Genomic DNA, 21,166 nt, shown 5'->3' with positions numbered 1-21,166 from the left:
TTGAAGGTATAATAGTCATGCAAATTTGCCCATCCACTTTCCATGATAAAATAATGGACTTCAGTTCAATCAATTTGTATGACTTGGTTAAAAAAATAAATGTGCAATATTGTGCCCTGCCCTTGAGCAACAGTGTCTCCCTGCTGATTCTTGGCCACAATCATTGGGAATGAAGATGCCCTTTTGTGACCTCCCTTGAGAGAGCAAGTGTAAAGAGAATTCCTCCACAGGGATCAATAAAGAAACCACTACCCCACCACCTTATCGAGCTGCTTGCAGATTTTGAAAAAAAAAGGGAAACGTCTGCTTGCTTTACTTGTCGACTGAAATATGTGGCTTAATTTTAGGTAATTTGTGAATCATCTCACTTAATTTTGTGCCTCTGTGAGAAATTGAGAATGTTGATGAACTACCCACTGGCTGGCCTGTCAAATACCATAATGATTTTGCCATATGTAAACTTTTCTCAAATTCCCACTCTTGAGATGATCAACAATAAACAACATTCAAAGTCTTTCGCGCTAAATATTCATAAGCTAACAAACAGATCATTGTAACATTAAACAAAGTAGCCTCAACTTAAATAACTCACCTTTTGAAAAATTGAACTGAAATGCAGAGAGTTGGAAATTTGCCAGTGCTCACTGACATGCTGGTTTTCTTTTCCACACTCCCAGCGCACTTGGTAACTTGGTGCAAGAAAGTATACACTCAATTGTAGTGTAGAGGAAATATTACTGGACTTAAAATGATGGGCTTTGTTTTCCGTTGGTTTTTCCTTTTGCTCTTCTTCCTCTTTTTCTATCGTCCTGCATATCTTCCAGTTGAACTCAGTGCTGGCGGCATGTTGCATCACAACGTGGTAACTGCACTTAATGCATCCAATGGTAAAAATGTGGACTTTCCTTTATACTGTACAAATACATACAAATTGATCACTTAAATATATGATGTAGTGGAGGTGCAAATAATCAAGAATTATAGTATAGTTTGGTTTCAACTTATACTGATTAATGGTCTGTGCCATTAAAGGCATTGACTTGAATATAAGTGCAATCATTTTCCTGGAAAAGATATGAATCCATTTTGCAGCACTGATGTTATTTTACAGGAAACAACTCATATCCCTAGGGTAAATTATAACATTTACTGAGGCAGTTACGCTTTTAAGGTTTTAAATGTATTTCTTGTTGTTTATGTGAAGACATACTGTAATTATCCCTCAACACTGCACTTATGGTCTCATAGGGGTGCATTCCAAGCCTTTTGTGGGAGCCGAAAGCACCAATGAGTGGTATATAATTTTATCCTTGATCATCAGATGCTTATCGATTATCTGCAGGTTTTCCTTGGATATTTAATCATGAATCAATCTTGTGAGGGTATCCACATAATTTGTAGGAATGAGAAAATCTCTTGAGCTGAATTTGAAACTCAGGTCCCAGTAACAATCTAGTCTCTCTGTTTTGATGGGTCTACGATTTATTGATTATTAATTATTGTTTTCACCATGGTGAAGACTATTCTTCCTGGGGTGCATCACAAAAAATACAGACAAATTCTTTACAAAATAAAATCAACATGGGTTCAGTTCTTCACCTAAACCAGGTGTCACCAATTCATATGACATCAATTGTAACTTCTTTTCCAGTTATTGCTTTTTTTTTTTTTTTTAGTTTTCTTTTAAAGTTTTGTGATTGAACTGTAACAATTGGGGAAAATATAAAACGGTTTCAGTATGAAAGTGTTCGGTACATTGCTGTTCTTTTCAGTGCATTAGTCCTGGGAATAGACGGGGTGAAATGATTACCTAGGGCCTGTCTGGCGTTATAGCGTTACCTTTCAGTGGTTGGCAGCAGCCAGGTTTAGCTGACATATAGATGCATGCCTGAGACAGAACCGCCACCCCAAAATGGAGAAATTTCAATTTAAGTTTCACCAGTGGGGGTTAACTGTAATTTTCATACTTTGTGTATGTAATGTGTCGATAACCCTAACCTTAACCCTAAACCATGAAAGGAGCGTAATCGCCACATCAGTCCAATAGTAACCGTTGGCAGTTGTTTTCCTTATTTAATGATTAAAACACATCTAATCAACTTTTTTCCAAATTATTTTATTATCTATATTTGATTATTCTGTATGATATATTTAAAGATAATTTTTATTTCATTTGCATTGTCTTGGCAATTGTATGTAATATAGTAGATCAGTATACTTCGATCAATGGCGTCAGGACTGCATTGACTGGGACAATCCAACACTGCAGATTTCCAATACTTATTATATTTTTATTCACGTTTGCATAAGACCTGTTTCTTATCTAAGGATGTTTGATTTACCCTGTAATGATTCATGTCCAGGGCGGCTTGGTGGAGCACTGGTTAGCATGTCCGCCTCACAGTTAGGAGGGTGGAGGTTTGATTCCACCTCCAGCCCTCCCTGTGTGGAGTTTGCATGTTCTCACCGTGTCCGCATGGATTTTCTCCGGCCACTTCGGTTTCCTCCCACATACCAAAAACATTTGTTGGTAGGCCGACTGAGCACCCCAAATTGCCCCTAGGTGTGAGTGCGGATGGTTGTTCGTCTCTGTTTGCCCTGTGATTGGCTGGAAACCAGTTCAGGGTGTTCCCCGCCTACTGCCCGATGACATCTAGGATAGGCTCCAGCACGCCCGCGACCCCCGTGGGGACAAAGCGGTACAAAAAATGGATGGATGGATGGATAGATGGATGGTGCATGTCCAAATTGTGACATTTGGCCTTCAGTTTGTAAAGTGAAGTATTGACACACACCTTAATTTGTTAAGTGATTACAAAGGTATTTTAAATTATGAGTGTGCCCACTCTTGTACAATTTGGAGTTTGGCAAAATTATATTGAGACAGCCTCATCAACAATGGGGGGAAACAAGGAAAGAAATATTGTTTCAAGGCTTTGGCATCAAGCTAATGATGGTGTACGGGTACACTCGCCTGGCTTGTGTGCAGGCAGCGTGGGATCGATTCCTGCTCAGTGGCGGTGCGCACGTGGGTGTGACTTGTTGTTTGTTTCTATGTGTCCCCTACGACTGGTTGGCGACCACTTCAGGGTGTATGATGTCAGTTGGAATTGCCTCTAGCACCCCTCGTGACTCTGAACAGGATAAGCAGTGATGAGAATGGATGGATGGTCTGGGAAACATGATTCACTGAAAATAATTATTGAAAATAATATAGCACACACTGAAAAGCAATGATAAGCAAGTAGGCGGAGTAATCCTATCCCTGAGTGCATCACTTTTGAGAATAGAATGTGATTTTATAATCAAAACACCATGTTTATCCCCAAGGTGCAATTCAAAAGGTATGAGCAGCGACATTAAGAAAGGACCAACTGAACATAAAATTGTACACAAAGTGCAAAATATGTATATAATCTATGATTAAAGTTAGGTTTTCAGTAGAATTGGACAAGACATCCATAAGCACATTCACAGTCAGTAGTTTCTAGAGTGTAGAAGGACGGTGACTCAAAGTGGACAGAAATACGTCACAAGCATACATTGATTGTGTCAGTATAGTGTAAGCGCGGCGTTATAAAATGTAATTTAATAAATATTTCCTTGCTACCTCATTTTCCTCTATAGCTGTAGGATAATGATAAGTGTGGAACTATTCTCAGTGTGTGACAGTTGGTGCTAAAGAAATCAGATGTGTAACGTGCAACAGGAGACTCTTGAATTAAGTTTGAAAAAAAAGTGACTTGTGTTTTATTTTATTTTATTAATCATCTTAGACTTGTCATCTGCTTCTACTTGATGACAATATGAAAAGTAGGATCGAAGATTTTTTTTTAATGTGGACGATTCCAGTTCTGATTCTGATTATTCAATTCTGCATCAAACTTTTGTGCCAACATTTTTAAATCTGAATGATTCTCAGAGATCTGGAATGTTAGTCCTGGCTCCACATGATTCTTGATGCCCAAAGTAAATGAAAAAAGCTACACATACATTTTATGCTGATGAAAGTTTCAACTCAAACAAATCCAAAACACTGAAGCATGGGCTCTATGATGATAAGTTTTGCCAGTATTTTCTTCACCCTAATGTGCACACCAAAGCCCCAGCGAGCACACTCTTGGATTCAGTCAATTTGCAAAGGAGAATAACTTTCAAGAATAGCTGTGACTGAGCGCTGTTTGCATGGAGGCCACTCTGCCAAGACTCGGCCATTGAAGCTTCATGGCGGTTGTGTCATTCTCCATGTGACACGATTGAATCTCAGCATCTCAGCCTTTAAGAGGCAATGCATTTGCAATACCAATGCACTGCCCCTTGAATAATTTATAGATCCAATTAATAACTCGATGTAAACATATCAAAACACATTCATTGTGTAAGTAGGATTAATATTTGTAGTAGCATTAGCGGTGGCATTTTATTGAAAGGAACAGTAGTTGGTCATTTAAACACATACCCCCCTCGGGATGAATCTGCTGTTGTTTACATCTTTACATGCACATATAAACAGGTGAATCAATTTATTTGAATCACTTTATCTCACGCGAGTCTCCTGTCACCTCCTGCTTGAAGATATATATTTGAAAAAAAATTAAAACCCTGCTGTTAGTAAAGTTATTAGTTGGAGGAGAAGTCTGTGTGAAATCATTTCAGTGATATGAAATCTGACAAGTCTCTCATCATGTTACCACTTACAGACCTACTGCTGAGCTGAATGCTATTTAGTCTATCCATTTAACACATTACCAATTCATAACATTCACAAATTTTTACTGCGTGTGCCGTCTGAATCTTGTTTGTGTGTAAATGTTTCACTTCACAAGCCATATGGATATGGAGAAGGTTCTCACACACTACGTTTGAGGATGGACAAATAGAATGGTTTTGTAAGTCTTTAAAATGTCATGCACGTCTAAATGCATGTAAACACACCTAGTCATAATCTAGGTCGATACAATATTCATGATCTTGCGATGTCAAATGAAACACGCTCTCTCGTTTTTTTTTGTTTGTTTTTTGGGACATTGTGCTCTACTGTATGATTGCTTCTTCTTTTTCTACACACAGTGTATGCAATATTCAAGTAGTTACAATGAAACACTTTTCATATTTATGTGTAATATGCTTTAGACCATGAGCCTTAGCATTAAAGTGTCAATATGATGTATGCCCGATGCCCTCAAATGTACAAAATAATAGGTTTATGGTTTTCAGTGAAACAATGGCATACTTTACACTCAGAATAGGCCAGTGTCATCGAATCCAAACCGTTTATCATGTGCATGGGCTCAGGGGGCTGAGAGGAAATGCCTCTACTAATTTATGAGCTCCAATGTTGCAATGGTTCTGATAAATGACAGTTAGTGAACAAGCTTGTTTGCAGAGAGAGAAAAGGGAACAGATGTTTTTCATGATGAACAATGCACAATGAGGTGTTACACTTGACCTTTATAACCCGAGTTTAACCCCTGCTGTGCCCATAGGGCAGATAGGACGATCTTCTTGAAATTGATCACAATTCTTGGTGACTGGTCTCATTTTCCCTTCCATGGGATGTGTGTTATCATATGTGTCCACAGGCCGGAGGATATTAAATTAAAACAGGCACTAAACTGCGAACAATCAAATTGCCATCTGGAATTATGGTCAAACTGACAATTGCTGCAAGGACCCAAAAAATAAACTACTGCCACTAATTGCTACTACCCCCTCTGCTATATTAACTTGAACTGTAATATAAACAAAGTAGTTTGCACTTTGACCAATACACCGATCACTGGTTTAGAAATTCTTCTTGTATATTGACTAAAATACTTTTGAAATCGAATTGTTCATGAAGATTATGAAAATTAAAAAAAAAGGTTCTCATATGTTGACATTGTGTGGGGAGTTTAAGAGTTAGCGCACACAGATAGGTATATTGTGATTTAATTCTTCATGAACGAGTGCAAGCGTGATCGTGACCTAAAAAATATGTGGGTTATTTACTAATGATAGTACATACCTATTTATTTCTGTTAATGTGCAAACATGCATATTTAGCCACATCCATCAAAGGTTACATCATAAAAATGTGGTTCGTACAAAGATGTGCATTTGTTAACTCTGTCAGAGGGATATTATTTTAGCAATTTAACTGGTTTAAGTTATTGCAGTTTTGCGAAATTCTACAGCATTTTCCTGACCTGTTCTCTTTTGGTTCAACTATATTGACCTTTTTTAATGTTGTATTTTCTGTAGATCACAAAACGGCATGTGCCAACGTTTGATTGATATGGGGGAGGGTTGGTATCTTTCACCAATACAGGGAAATAGGGAAAGCAAGTGAATGGTTTAGTGACACTCATCAAGTGATAATTCAATTCCTAATCAGACATTACCTTATGCTGCCTCCATTATGATAATTGCATGGGCTAAATCACTGTCAAGGGACTTCCATGCATGTTGTTCTCCTCTCTGCAGAGAGATTAAGGCGAGATGCCCACATGGCTGAAGATGAGGGCACGCTTAGTATTCGTGTCACTTGTTTAGCCCACCTCTGAGCATGCAGCCTTAAAATACATTTGCCTCCACATCTTATATGAATACAAAACAGCAGCTGTATGAATTACAACGTAATATTTATTAAAAAAACAAACGAGCAACATTTGGAAGTAGTCTTATAGTAATTCATCTAGCTTCATTGCCGTGCTATAAGTACTTGTTATTTGGAATGCAGTCCATGCTAAATTGTAGCAGGTTTGTGTAGGTAGTGTCTACACAACATTGCTTATCTGGTGGGTACTGCATTTCTGAGCTACTTTTTTTTTTTTCTTCCCACCTGCATTGCATTATTAAATACAGATGTGTATGTTCCGTCCCAGTTGGATGCCCGCCTTCCGTATAAAGTACAAAGAACGAGAATGTTAAAAAAAAACAGAGAAAAAGAGGGTGGACTGAAGATTGGCGGAAGAGGGTTTTTGTTCATCCCTGTAATAGTCCAGGTTGAGAGAGAGAGAGAGAGAGAGAGAGAGAGAAAGAGAGAGAGAGACAGAGAGAGAGAAACAGAGAGAGAAACAGAGAGAGAGAGAGAGAGAGAGAGAGAGAGAGAGAGAGAGAGAGAGAGAGAGAGAGAGAGAGAGACAAAGAGAGTATGCGTCTTTCGCAGCACAATATTTTTTGCACGGGTGTATACTTATTTCAACATAGTTTAGCAGACAAATAGAAAATGTGTCTTAGTACCCATTACGCATTACCAAACCACATGAGAAGCAAGATGCTCCTGGGGGGTTTTGAATTACGATACGATCAGTACATTTACTTTGGTCAGGCTTCAACAGTTCAATTGTCACTACAACACCTTTATGTCAGACCTGTTCTAAGAAATGAATCGATAAATCTCAGTAACATCAGCCATAATGCCAGTGGCTGCTGCCACAAAAGTAAATGTGGGTGTATGTTTATGTTGAAGCCAGGATTTTAGATGTGAACAGCAAACTGCTTTCAGCGGCTCTGAATACATTTTGAGCTGTCGAGATTCAATTATGAGAATGTTGGATCGAATCTATTTGGGTTTTTTTTGTATTCTCTTTATGTGCAACGGGATTGTCATGTTTAAATCCGAGCAGATGGGGGGAAAAAGGAGAAAGGCATATATCCAAGTCTACTGTATAATTGCTGCCTCTGAACAAAACACAATCATCACTTAAGCACTTTTCATAAACATTGCAGTAAAATGGAACCAGAGATATTTTATCGGGCAATCATTCTTTCTGTGTGTTTGCTACGTTCAACACATGCTGTGTTTAGGTGGTAGTGCAGAGTGTTTGTGATTCCGGACAGATAAAATGAGCCCTTGCCAGTGGGAGGCCTCATTCCATCTCATTCTTCAACAGAGACCTGTCCCTCTGCAGCCTCCCAATGCTGCAGTAGCATGGTAGCTTGGCTGGAGAGAAAACAAGCCACATGTATCGTGTACCTCTTATATTGATTCATCCAGCCACTCTGTCTTACAAGCAAAAGAACAATTCCAGCTGAGCTGACAATTTTTCCAGTGGTGTGGCAAACATAAGTCAGAATATCCATATACCCTGCCTTGAGATGATTAACAGACGAGTTGGGATTTCAGTTTGGAAAGGCGCAATAACAAAACCAGAAATGAGTGAATTTGAAATAAAACAAAACAAGAACAAGCGGTGACCTATTTTACTGTATCTGCTCAGCATATTGCGTGTGAAATGTTTAGTATACTGTGTTGTGTGTTGACGCAGGTTGCTTCTAGGGCATAACATAATAAGGGGTACTAAACGCATCAATCATGCTGTATGAACTAGATGCCTGCTGTTGTACATTGTATTTGCTATTTGAATGTCCTGCTCTATTTTTGGTGCTCTGCAAGACAGCAAATTCCTAAACACTCACACCTTGAATGGATATCGAGCTGGTGTTGTTGTTCTTTCTACTTTTGTGACATTGTGGAGGCTGATATGATTGATTTTTCTGTAGTATTGAAAAGGTGGAAATTGTTATATAATTTAAGTATCTAGAATTGAATGTTCTCAGAAGTGATGGAAAGGGTTAGGGCCGGATCGTTTCATCCTAGTCCTTTGCAAGCAGTGATGTGTACATTTTTCACTGTCTTGTTCATCTTATTTTTACCAGTCATGTTCATATGAGGATTGATTAATTAGTTAATTAATTAGAATCATCCCTTCATTCATTCATCCAGTCTAAAGAAGGCTTATTCTGTGAAAAGAAGGAAGATCATTGTAAAGTTAGTGTTCTCACATGTAGCGTATGAGTCTTCTTCACTCTAAACTCACTCTTTTGCTGTTGGTTTTCGTGTTGAATTGTACTGTAATTAAATGTAAATGGGTCATTGCTCGGGCAATGCCAAATGCCAGACAAATGGCAGGTAGGCAACAGTACTCGTCACATTAAAAATGTATTGGACAGCTTCTTCTTTTGTCTAGAATAAATAAAAGAATTGAAGTTCATTTTCATGCAACGATTAAGGTCATAACTTGCTCATTTGATTTCATTTCTTATTGAAATAAATGTTTCTCTTAAAATTCTTACAATGAAACATCCATTTCTATAATCAAATGCAAACCCATACATTGCAACACAAATCTAAAAGCAAGCTTTATTAGTTTTGTAGTATAAAATAATACCACTTTTTTTTATAGGATATTTGAGTATGCAGGAGCAGCCAAAGACATTTTATCGTAATTTGCATTTTTGTTTTCATTGCATAATTCATAGATAATTTTCCTGGTATCTGTATTGCACTGTATGGAGAAATCAAATTGCCATTACATACAGCTGAGAACACAATGAAATGCTTGAGTGCTAAAAAAGGTCATGTGTGACTTAAAATGGGGCAGCATGCAAACAGTCTTGCATCGGGTTATTTAAAACTAGATGAACTGGACAACTAGATATTGAAAATGACGTGCCAAGTGTGCTCTCAGTCCTCCACAGCAGTGAGGGGCCAAATTACAATGCAATATCCAAACGTTGATTTGTGTTTCTCACCGAGTTTTTTTGTTTTGCTTTGTTTTTGTGTTGCAGAAACCTCAAACAGCAGATGAACTATGAATGCTGAACAAAATGATCTCCTCCTTCCAGCGCCAGACAATGAGAAGTCGTAGGCTAAAGGGGGCGCTATCCAACCCCCTCTTCGTGCTACTCTTGGCCCTTCAGCTCTTGGTGGTGGCCGGGCTAGTTCGTGCTCAGACTTGTCCTTCTGTCTGCTCGTGCAGTAACCAGTTCAGCAAAGTCATATGCACCCGTCGCAGTCTGCGGGACGTGCCTGATGGTATCTCGACCAACACCCGTTACTTAAACCTTCAGGACAACCTCATACAGGTCATCAAGGTGGACAGTTTCAAACATCTGCGCCACTTGGAGATTCTGCAGCTGAGCAAAAACCACATTCGCAGCATTGAAATCGGCGCCTTCAATGGACTGGCAAGCCTAAACACCTTGGAGCTCTTTGATAACCGACTCACGACAATCCCCAATGGAGCATTTGAGTATTTGTCCAAGTTGAAGGAACTGTGGCTTCGTAACAACCCTATCGAAAGTATACCGTCCTATGCCTTCAACCGAGTCCCCTCGCTTCGAAGGTTGGACTTGGGCGAGCTCAAACGTCTCTCCTACATTTCGGATGGAGCCTTCAAGGACTTGAGCAATTTGCGCTATTTGAATTTGGGAATGTGCAACCTGAAGGAGATCCCCAACATCTTACCACTGGTAAGACTGGAAGAACTGGAAATGTCTGGAAATCAGCTGACTATTGTCAAGCCTAGCTCCTTCACAGGATTAGTCAACCTCCAGAAGCTGTGGATGATGCACGCCCAGATCCAAACCATTGAGAGGAATTCCTTTGACGACTTGCAGTCGTTGGTGGAGCTAAACCTTGCTCACAACAACCTGACTTTTCTTCCACATGACCTCTTCACACCTCTGCACCGTATGGAACGGGTCCACCTTCATCACAACCCTTGGAATTGCAACTGTGATATCTTGTGGCTCAGTTGGTGGCTCAAGGAATCCGTACCCGCCAATACGAGTTGCTGTGCCCGTTGCCACACCCCTACTCTCTTTAAAGGTCGCTACATTGGTGAATTGGATCATAGCTACTTCCAGTGCGATGTTCCAGTCATAATAGAGCCACCCTCTGACTTAAATGTGACAGAGGGCATGGGTGCAGAGCTCAAATGTCGTACAAGCTCCTTGACATCCATCAGCTGGCTCACACCAAATGGCTCCCTGGTGACGCACGGGGCGTATAAGGTGCGACTGTCGGTACTCAACGATGGCACGCTTAACTTCACCAGCGTCACCATGCAAGACACCGGGACGTACACCTGTATGGTCAGCAACACTGCGGGCAACATCTCCGCCTCAGCTGTGCTCAATGTCACTTCTGTGGAAAACAGCGGGGTGACCTATTTCACAACAGTCACTGTGGAGACCATTGAGAGCCCGGGTGACCATAGCCACACGCCGCTTCCGCCGTTCGGTTGGGTGTCCTCCTCGACCACAAAAACCACCCCGGTTTCAACGAGGACCACGGAGAGGACTTACACCATTCCGGTTCTCGATCTGGATGGAGAAGGAGCCCTCAACGGCTTGGATGAGGTGATGAAAACAACCAAGATTATCATTGGCTGCTTTGTGGCCATCACGCTCATGGCTGCTGTTCTACTTGTTATTTTCTACAAAATGAGGAAGCAGCATAACCAACAGGATCCTGACGGCCCGGCCTCCTCTATGGAAGTCATTACAGTTGAAGAAGAGCTTGCAGGTGTTGCTGCAATTGACAGACACCTATCGCTGCCCCCACTGGAGCACTACAACCACTACAACACCTACAAGAGCACTTATCATCACCCCTCAATGCTCAGTACCATACACAGCTCAACCACACAGGAACATTTACTGATTCAAGCTTGTTCAAAAGACAATGTACAAGAGACCCAAATCTGAGCCAACATTTCGCATACAGTAATATTCAACACGAGCGGTGTTAGGAACACAAAGGAGACCGCAAAGAAGAAGAAGAAAAAGAAGAAAAAAAAATACTCCAATGAGACATTATCACGGTTAATGTCAACGACAGTGCTAAATCGACATTTGGCAAAGGGACCACCAATGATACTTTATTAAGTGTCTTTACAAAAACAAAGCTTATTTATTTAAAAACTGTCTGGTGACTAAAGACAAAAACTAATTGTGATAGCTTTTTAGCTCGTTTTCCTTTTTCTTTTATCTCTCGCTCCCTCTCTCTGTAATGTTGCACAAGGAAAAGAATGGTTTGCCAAACGTGAATATGGAATGTAGGTCTTGTACTGAAAGAAATACAATTTCATTCAATTTAGTGTTTGGTCTCAGCTGTTTTGGTTTTGCGAGGGGCATTGTTTTAGTGTTTACAAGCCTTCATTTGCCTGTTGTTCAGTGTACGGCGTACCACTCCACATTGAGGCAGCTGTCTATACTACTCCAGCATAAGATGAGTTAATTTTCATAATTCCGCAGTTCTTGCTGCCATTCAGGAGAACCTTTTGCGGGAAAAGCTCTCGCTGATATCAAAGGGAAGCCAGCGTGTGTCTGAAGACGAAAGCAGTCAAATTAGTACGTGCATTAGAGGCACCTTAAAGCGGCCAGATACTATTCATTGTAGTATAACGAGTAAGACCTCCATTTACCCATTATTTACAATTCATTTCTTAATTAGTTTCTCCTGTAAATATCTTTTCCTGTTATCTCAATTAGTTTCTCCTGTTTTTCATGTTTATCAAGCCCCCCTGTAGCTTCCCCCCTTCTCGTTTACTCCGTGTCCCCATGCTTGTCCTTCTTTGATTGTCTCTGCTGCTTAATTCAGGGACATTACACACCCCTTGCCATGTCTCATTTGTCTCGCTTTAGCCGTCGGCATGTGTCGCACGATGGCAGAATACTGCTTGAGAAAATGAAGGGGAGCATAAGGCTGCAGTCAGTACCCTCCCTTTTAACCCAGTTATGATGTATGTCCATGCAGTGTGGCGTTACCTCGCCATCACCCTGGGGTCACACAAGCTCATGTGCTGATAGTCCATCTGTTGGTACAGATAAAGAGGCAAATGAGGCAGCTTTGTAATGTAGTGTGACCCTGTCGGACCAATGCAGACAGGGCGAACAGACTCAGTGAAGCAGCAAGGGACCTGGCACAAAAAAGGGGAGATAGGTTACGTCTCATTAAACTGCATCAGCACTTCATTTGCGGACCAAGAGAGCAAAAGTGATAACCAAATAGCGTTAGACTTTTTCACCATCCATATGCCAAGCATAGCGGAGGTTGAGAACTTTCATATGGTAACTTGGTGTCATTGATGTCAGACCACAAGAAAAATGCTCTAATTTGAAGCCGCATCATTTGTAGCCCATCAAAACATTATTTTCGGAGTCTGCTGCTGATTTTATTCATTTTTTTGGAATGGTGAAAAAAAGAAGAGTAGGTGTGTGGAGAAAGGATAAACCCACAACGGTCACGTGGGGGTCTTCAAACAGAAATCTGGAAGATATGAAGGAAGAGGAATAAAAAATAGATAAGCTATAAGGAGGCAAAACTAGCCATCGGTCTGTCACCATGGAAACGGTGACCTTGTGCAGAAAGTAAGATGTGATAGATATGCCTTTCACTTGTCTATAATGGTCGTCTGTTCAACAAGCTTGTTTTGATTTCCCAGTAAAGATTGTGCAGATACCAGTGATTATTTCTTAAGTTGAAATAATATGGTGGGCATTTACAGCTGGAATAATAGAATTTCGAGCAACATGTGACATCATCATTGCAGAGCACTCTGCAGCTTCATGTTTTTAAATGAAATAAAGTGGTGCCTGATTTGAAAATGCGACCAGTTTATATTTCCATTGCCCCTTCCTTTCTTGAATTTAAATTCACTAAGGACGGCAACCATCTCTTATAGAAGGAATATAATAAAGGCCCATCACTCAAAAATTCATCTGCGTCTGATCAGTTAGTCACCCGCATTTTTTTTTTCATTAGTTCTCAATAACAAATGTGATGGGAGCAAAATATACATTAGGAGACCAATGTGTGGATGCACACTGCAGAAATGGATTAGAAATGTCTGCCGTTCTGCTGGAGTTATGAATGATGTGGGCATCAATAATAACATTAAATGTGAACCATTCTTTCCCTTTCCCAGTTTTCTGTTTTGGTGCTCAGTTTCTTTTCACTGCTTTTTGTGATTTATTGATTCAGTGTTGATGCTGGCTATAATTAAAACAGTTGGGATTTTATATTTGTATGTATTTGAGAATGAGGGTGGAGATTCTTCTTTTTTTTCCAGAGTTAATGGATTTTTTTTTTTCTCTGCATTGGTAGTATTATGTACATGAGTAAACCGGCCCAAAGTGGAAGGCTGTTTTGGGACAAAACTAAGACTGCTGTGTAGAATGTTGGACATGAAATACCAGCAGTGTGTGCTTGATTTTTGTTCAAAATCCAAGCCAAGATATAATTCGTGTGTGTTATTCTGCCAACTGTGTATGTATGGGAAAGGGTACTGGATGTAGGAATATTCTCTCTCATTTTTGGAGAGAGCAACCATCAAATGGTTACGTTTCTACAAAAAAAAAAAAAATTAAATATTTTCAAAAACATATTGCAAAAAAAAAATTAAGCTCATAATTTTACATGTGCTTCAATTGTTTGAAAAATGCAGAAGGAAAAAAATGGGTGACGTAAAAGAACAGCAAGAGACTGTGCTTGTAATAAGTCCAGCTAATTTCTCTGCAGATGAAGTCCACTTATTGATACCTGAGATTGTAGTTCATACTGTACATGAATATGAATAAAATGCATTTTTTTTCCTAATAGCTTTCACAGAGCAAATCGTCATGATGTCAGTATTTTGTTCTCTTTATGCCATTTTTTGATGAACGTGTGGGTATAAATATTCAAGCAAGAGGAAATAGTGTGCAGACTACATAATTCAGAGGAGTATACTTTGAAGAGACGTATAGCTTCACAAGAGAGGCAAAAAAAAGTGCTATTTCTCTTGTCACATATCAGTAGACATTGTTTAATCCCTACTTTGGAAAGCTTTGGTTGAATGAATAGCAAATCACAGTTGGAAACAAAGCAAATCAGTGTTTACATTAAATTACTAATAAGAAAACCTTAAGGAACATTGTTATCATCAAACAAAATAAAGCTACATAGGATTTGAATGCACTGGGAGGTCATGATTATAGTTCACTTTCAAAAAAGTAATTTCCTACAGGTTATGATTGATAGCATAATAGCGATACATCTGTGGATAAGAAGAGAACAGACCAACAGAGAAAAAAGCCAAACTGCTAGGTTGGTGTGCGCATGCCGATACTGACAAAATGACTCATAATTCTTTACATAACAAGATGTCATTTCTCCTAAAATCACACCTATAGTGGTCTTTATGTAATCGTGATTTGCTTTAGATCTTCACGCAACCTCACTCAAGATTTTAATATCCATAAACTCATACATTGAAGCATCCAAAAAATAAATTTGGGGGGGGTACCTGTTGTTATGGGAAATAAATCTGTGCCACCACTCAGCATATACTCAATAATATATAATATACAGGATACGCAATAAGCAAAATATGCTACTCTGTTTGGACTATTGAGCTTTGAAAATAAGCCTCACTAATGGTATTTAAGCATCCTATCAGATGGCTCTGATGTCATCCCCATTCTGGAACAGTGCCTAGGAGCGGGATAATTATAATTACACTCTGATCTATTTTCATGCGTTCTAGAGAGGTTTTCTATTCATTTCTGATATTGGCATTCTTCAGCAACCACACACAATTTTCATGGGAACTGATATTCTTAGTTTCAGTTCTGATTTTGTATATGATTTGAGGCAATTCAAAATCTTCCAACTGATGATTTGCGCCCTCTTAAACACTGACCCTTTGTTGCTTCGAACGGATTCCAACAGATACTATGTTGTAATCACTGGAGTGCTACAAAGTTAAAAAAAAAAAAAAGTGAAATAAATGCAGCAAAAAACAGAAGAAAACTAATTTTTTTGTGTAAAATGAATGTCCCCTTTAAGAAAATCTCTGCTCGGGGGCAGCTTCGTTCCAAGAGGAGACTGCCAGGTGGAATGGATCATCGGCAAACTGTGAAACAGATGGTTTGCCACGTGACAGTTGTTGTCCATAATCAAGGTTCTAATAACACCTGTTACACATGAAAGGTGGACAGAGAGATGGGAGCATCTTAAAATAGAGCGTAGTCCGAAAATATCAAACCTAGGGCTTGTGATCAAACGGAGCATTATCGAAGGAGATTCTTGCCACAGTAAATGAAGGGCTGGAAGCCATGTTTGAGCCGAATGAATACTTGCAATCACAATGAATCATAATTGATCATTTCAAATAATCCTCCTACATAATTTCTATACCACTTATCCTCATTTGGGTCGCAGATGAATTTGAGCCTCTCACAACTGACTGTGGGTGAGTGGTAAGATACACCTGTCCGATCACCAGCCACTCACTTTTTACATATTGACAGAAAGCCACAAGAGGGATTGCTAATTGAAAATGGACTATAGTGTGAAATGATTGCAGGTCAATTTTGAATGGGAATCCCATACATGCAAATCAACTGTATAAACCATTATATGATCGTCCTCCAATTAAATTTTTTACTGGCACAATTTTGACAGAAATTCTAATTATACTTTAATTACATGCTTTGCTAATATCCTCTTGGGTTACATGGACATGGAAATAATGCATTAGGTCATATAGGAAAATCGTCTTTTCATCACAGCACTCTTTACAAAAAATATCCCAAGTGTCTTAATGACTTGTGAGTGAAGCCCAGTTGTTACAATTTCAGAGTCGTCGTCTTAATTCTTCATGAATTCTCATCTTTTCTTGACCACATCATGTTTTCAACTGACGTGGTTAGGAAAAAGCATGGGCTTTGTCCCCACGGGGGTCGCGGGCATGCTGGAGCCTATCCCAGCGGTCATCAGGCAGTAACCGGGGGACACCCTGAACTGGTTGCCAGCCAATCGCATGGCATACAGAGACGAACAACCGTCCGCACTCGCACTCACACCTAGGGGGCAATTTGGAGTGGCCTAGCAAGCATGATTTTGGGATGTGGGAGGAAACCGGAGTGCCCGGAGAAAACCCACGCGGGCCCGGGGAGAACACACAGGGAGGGCCCGAGGTGGAATCGAACAGGCACCCTCTTAACTTTGAGGCGGACGTGCTAACCACTGAGCCACCGAGCCGCCTAACATGGGCTTAATGTTTTTGACTATTCAAGCATAGACCAAAACTCTGCTGGCGGTACAGTTGCCAATGGGACCAATGGAATTCTTTCATGTTGGTTGAATTTTGGTGTAACACTTCTCTCATCCATAAATGATTCCATAAAAGGAAAAGGAATGTTTTTCTAGTATTTGCATTGCATTTCTGTGTAACACTTCTCTCATCCATAAATGATGAAAGGGAGTGTTATTTTAGTAGTTTCAGTTTTTCAAGGTCTTATTGTAATAATAGCTCATCACACCAGGTCTTGATGGAACTGTCCGAAGCAGTATTTTTTGTGAGTACCAGGTCACTGAGAAAGAGCAGTCACAAGAAAAAGCATGTGAATCATTCGGAATTCCCACATCAATTAGACATATGTGGTTGTCAAATGTGATCAGATCTTCATGCTTTCACAATCCCGCTATCTGTCTGTTTGCTGTAATGCAATTTTGTTTCCTCAGGCCTGGGTTATGTAGATGGACGGAGCCTCCTCCGCACCTGATCTCTATGACATTACACCAGGTTTTGTTACATTCCTGCGTCACCTGCCTTCCAGCCAAACCTCCAATCAAGCCAATCACCAGAAACTGTCACTGCTTGTTCGGTCAGGAATTAAGACAATGATGGTCGGTTCGTCTCCTTACCCTGCCAGTGTCGCCACCACTGTGCTCACTGTGCTCTGCCTGAACGATTCCTGTTGCCGACCTGACCTGACCTGACCCGACTCGCCTTGCTTGCAACCCATCCTGTTAGTTTGTTCCTGCCGGTTAGTCCTACCATGCCTTTTTGTTTCCCTCATCTTCCCCTCCACCATCCTTTCTCTCAATAAACCCTGATCCAAGCTGCATTTGGTTGCCCTGCTCCATTCCGCACGTGACACGTTTTCAGTCTTGACTTATGATTCTTCGCCTCAGTGAGCATTTTGCAATGTTCTCTTCCTGTCATTTTGGAAGGATGGCCTTTCCCTCGAAAGGAAACAACAGTGCCAAGCTTTATTTATTTATTTATTTATTTATTTATTTATTTATTTATTTATTTGTGACCCTGTCCTGTTTCATAGAAGTTAAGTTTAGGTGTTCTTAAGCTCCAGGTCAATCTTTCTTGAGAAAAGAAAACTAAACTGGTGTGTGCTTTTTTGCAGGGCAGGTAGCTTTAACTAACACCTCGAATCTCATTACATTGATTGGCGTCTATGTTGGCAGACACCGGAAACCAATTAACTCTTTCTTTGAGAGGTTATCAGCCTTAAGATTCATATACTTTTTTCACCAAATGTTTACACGAATGCATTGAAGTCATGACAAAAAATGCCGTCTTTGTGTGGTCCAAGTTTGCACAGACTGTGTTTGTCTACCGTTGGGACTTGCGTATATGCACACATTACATTTTCTGACCAATTTCTGTAGAAAGAATATGTAAATTCAAAGTGTACTCTCTTTGCTCTTGTAGAGATCTCTGTACAGGTGAATAGTTAAATTACCCAGTCTAAAAGCAAATGTAAGATCCATCCATCAGGTTTTCTATACCACTCACTTGTCCTAAAGAATGTCACGGCAGCGTTGTAGAAAATGGATGGGCTTTAAAACAGAACAGCTATGATGCGCGCTATCATCTGTGCCAACCTTAAATTGCAGCAAGACCTCTGTTTGCAACTTGAGAATCATTCGAGTGGCTGTCTCGGGCTGTTTGCAAAATGTAATGCTCTGTAAATTAAACCAGAGGACATGAATTCAAATTGCAGTTTGATGGACACATTTAAGTTCTGTTTTTCTCTTTGTAGAAAGGTTTGTGGTCATTTAAAAGGAGCAGGGGGAGAAAGCACTCTTCCACGTATGAACACAAAATTCAACTTGACAGAACGGTTGTTTTTGAGTGTGGGAGACTGGGAAAAACTGTAATATTTTTGACATTTCTATCTCTAACTTTGAGCTCTTTGACCTAGGGTGTTCAAACTGCTATGAAAACTTGCTTCAAGTGTCTACTAATAAATGGAGTGGAAAATGCCCGTGGAACACAAACAGATAACACATGATGTAATCTGACATACTAGAAGTGAAAAAGTGTAATCGACCCCATGGCTCGGCACAGTTCTAATCAGAGGTGAGCAATTTACCAATTTTTGCTTGTCCGTCTTCCATGCTCCGCCCACAACCTGGGCACCATTCCGTCATTGTTGGTCTGTCCTTATTTGTTACCCTTACCCTCCCTGTTTTTTAATTTTTTTTATAAGCACTCCCGTCATCATTTCCACCATCACGTCCGTCATCGCTTCCGTCATCAGTTCCGTCATCAATCCGTCCCTCCGTCGTCAATCCATAAAAACAAGTCATAGTCCAACAGATGAGAAACCAAATTTGATTAAAAGGCTGGTGTGCATATGTCAGATTAACTACACCATACGGTGTCTAGCAAAGAATTTATAAAGCAAATATAGTTGGTGACCCCTCTGGATTGGAGCGTCAAACGTCAGAACTGTGAGGCAGTCGTGCCAACCTTTTGGCTGTGTGCATGCCTGAGAGTTTGATTAGATTTGAAATGTTGAAGCTAAGAGCTCACCACATTCAGTCATAAACCAATCTTTGTAGCTGCTGATCGCTGTACTATAGTAATGCTCAAGGACAGAACACTCTTAACTATAAACAGCCAAGTACAAGAGACCAATATAGAAGTAGCGTGCAGTTCCATAAAACATACACACTACATGTCGCCTTGACACAAACAGAGGCTGCTGGTCTTGCCTGAAAGATGTACACATTAGAGAGTACTCGACTAATATGTGCAATGTGGACGAAATGGCAACAGCAGTTGCAGAAAGCTGTTCTTACAATAGATGATGCTTAAAAACAACATGCTGATGTCAGCTAATGTTGCCCTTTAGGCGAGAGCAACTCACTGTTTTACTTCCTCAGTGATGGCCTGTGTGGTTGGTAAACAAGAAACACAAACAGTTCTATTCATCTCAACTAACATGATGAGCAAATAAAATGCAATAATATCAACTAGATAAAATGCACTAAAAGTATGGCATCATTGAATGAATCAATATTGTGTATAGTGTATGAAAATGTTTGTTTGTAAATGTTTTAAAATTTATATGAAACTCATGAACTCAGATGTGGAGTTGAATATGCGAAGAAGGCTACTGCATAAATAAAAAAAATAAAAAAGATAATTATTCCATGCTGGCAAAAGGGTCAAACAGACCAGTGCTATAGATCTACTGTGTCGTATACCGCACCATGCACAGCTTGTAGGAGTGTTATTTTTGCTGTAGCGATATCCACTGTGAGCTCAGATCCACAAGCGTGTCTTTGGGTAAACAGGTGGCTACCTGCGTTGGCAGCCATGCTTGGCAGTGGCAGCAGTCTGCTCTGCCCTTTTCTTGGCTTTGATGAGCTGGCAGGTGAGGAACTGCAATAGCAGTAGCAGACTAGCCTATTTCATGTGAGAGCTCCAGTTTAGCAAGCAATAATTAGCAGATCATTTTGATTGTTGATGTCATCATGATGGCAAAGCCTGAATGAATTATCGATCAGCACTACTGCACTTGCATGCATAATAAATGAAAAACTATTAGCGCGGTAAAAAGGGATCATGGCATCACATGGAAGAGTTCAGAGAGAATGATTGAAACAGTGAAGAGCTCCAATCAGATTCTCTTTGCATTTTTTAACACCACTTTTCTGTCGACTGGCTCGAAAAGTAGGCTGCTTCACTTGATGATGCCTGCATTTGAGTCACTCCTGCTCTTTGGGACTACTGAAATGGAGTGAAAAGGGATGATATATATTGTAATCAATCAAAAATTAATTATTCCTACACATTCTCATAAAATTCAGTAGACTTGTTTGTTCTCAACAAAATAGCTGCTGTCGTATCAAAGTCTGTGTTTGATTTGACCCATCATATCCAACCTTTTTCTAACCCTAACTCAAATGAGAATGGTATAATGAGGCCACACTGATTCTGACATCATAATATTTTGCATGGTTTTGTTCATATAAAAACATCATTAAAATTATGCCCAATACTCTGAAAGAATAAATTCATCTAATGGCGAAGGCTATTTGTGGGCTTTTGCCAATTTGCTTCGTTTCTTTGTGTTGGACCGCCTCTCATGAAGAATCATTAACAACAACAACAAAATGGTAGCATGATCCCCCTTTTACATTTTCACCTGCCGCCTCACGTATGCCAGTTTAGAACCGGCCTTGGACTTGACATAACCCATGATTGCCCTACCTACTAGAAAGTCTGCATTGGCTCCTGGTTAAGCCATGCATAAAGTAGACAATTTAACTCCTCACTTTTAAAGCAATTCATGACCATATATATCAGACCTTATC

The 21,166-nt window shown here is 40.0% G+C and overlaps 1 protein-coding gene across 1 annotated transcript in view; it reads left to right on the top strand.

Moving 5' to 3' along the window:
* lrrc4cb (leucine rich repeat containing 4C, genome duplicate b) overlaps window positions 1-11,932 on the top strand; it is a 37,889-nt gene extending 25,957 nt beyond the window's left edge. The window contains exon 2 of the mRNA XM_085907687.1: window positions 9,556-11,932. Within this exon, the coding sequence (XP_085763813.1) occupies window positions 9,583-11,478 (1,896 nt within the window). The 5' untranslated portion in view covers window positions 9,556-9,582 and the 3' untranslated portion in view covers window positions 11,479-11,932. The remainder of the gene's footprint in view (window positions 1-9,555) is intronic.
* Window positions 11,933-21,166: the final 9,234 nt, after the last annotated feature.

This window comes from Syngnathus leptorhynchus, chromosome 3, assembly GCF_054491065.1.
Source record: "Syngnathus leptorhynchus isolate UIUO chromosome 3, UIUO_Slep, whole genome shotgun sequence".
NCBI lineage: Eukaryota > Metazoa > Chordata > Actinopteri > Syngnathiformes > Syngnathidae > Syngnathus > Syngnathus leptorhynchus.
Note: the sequence above shows the minus strand (reverse complement) of the source record. Positions and strands in the feature narration are given on the sequence as shown.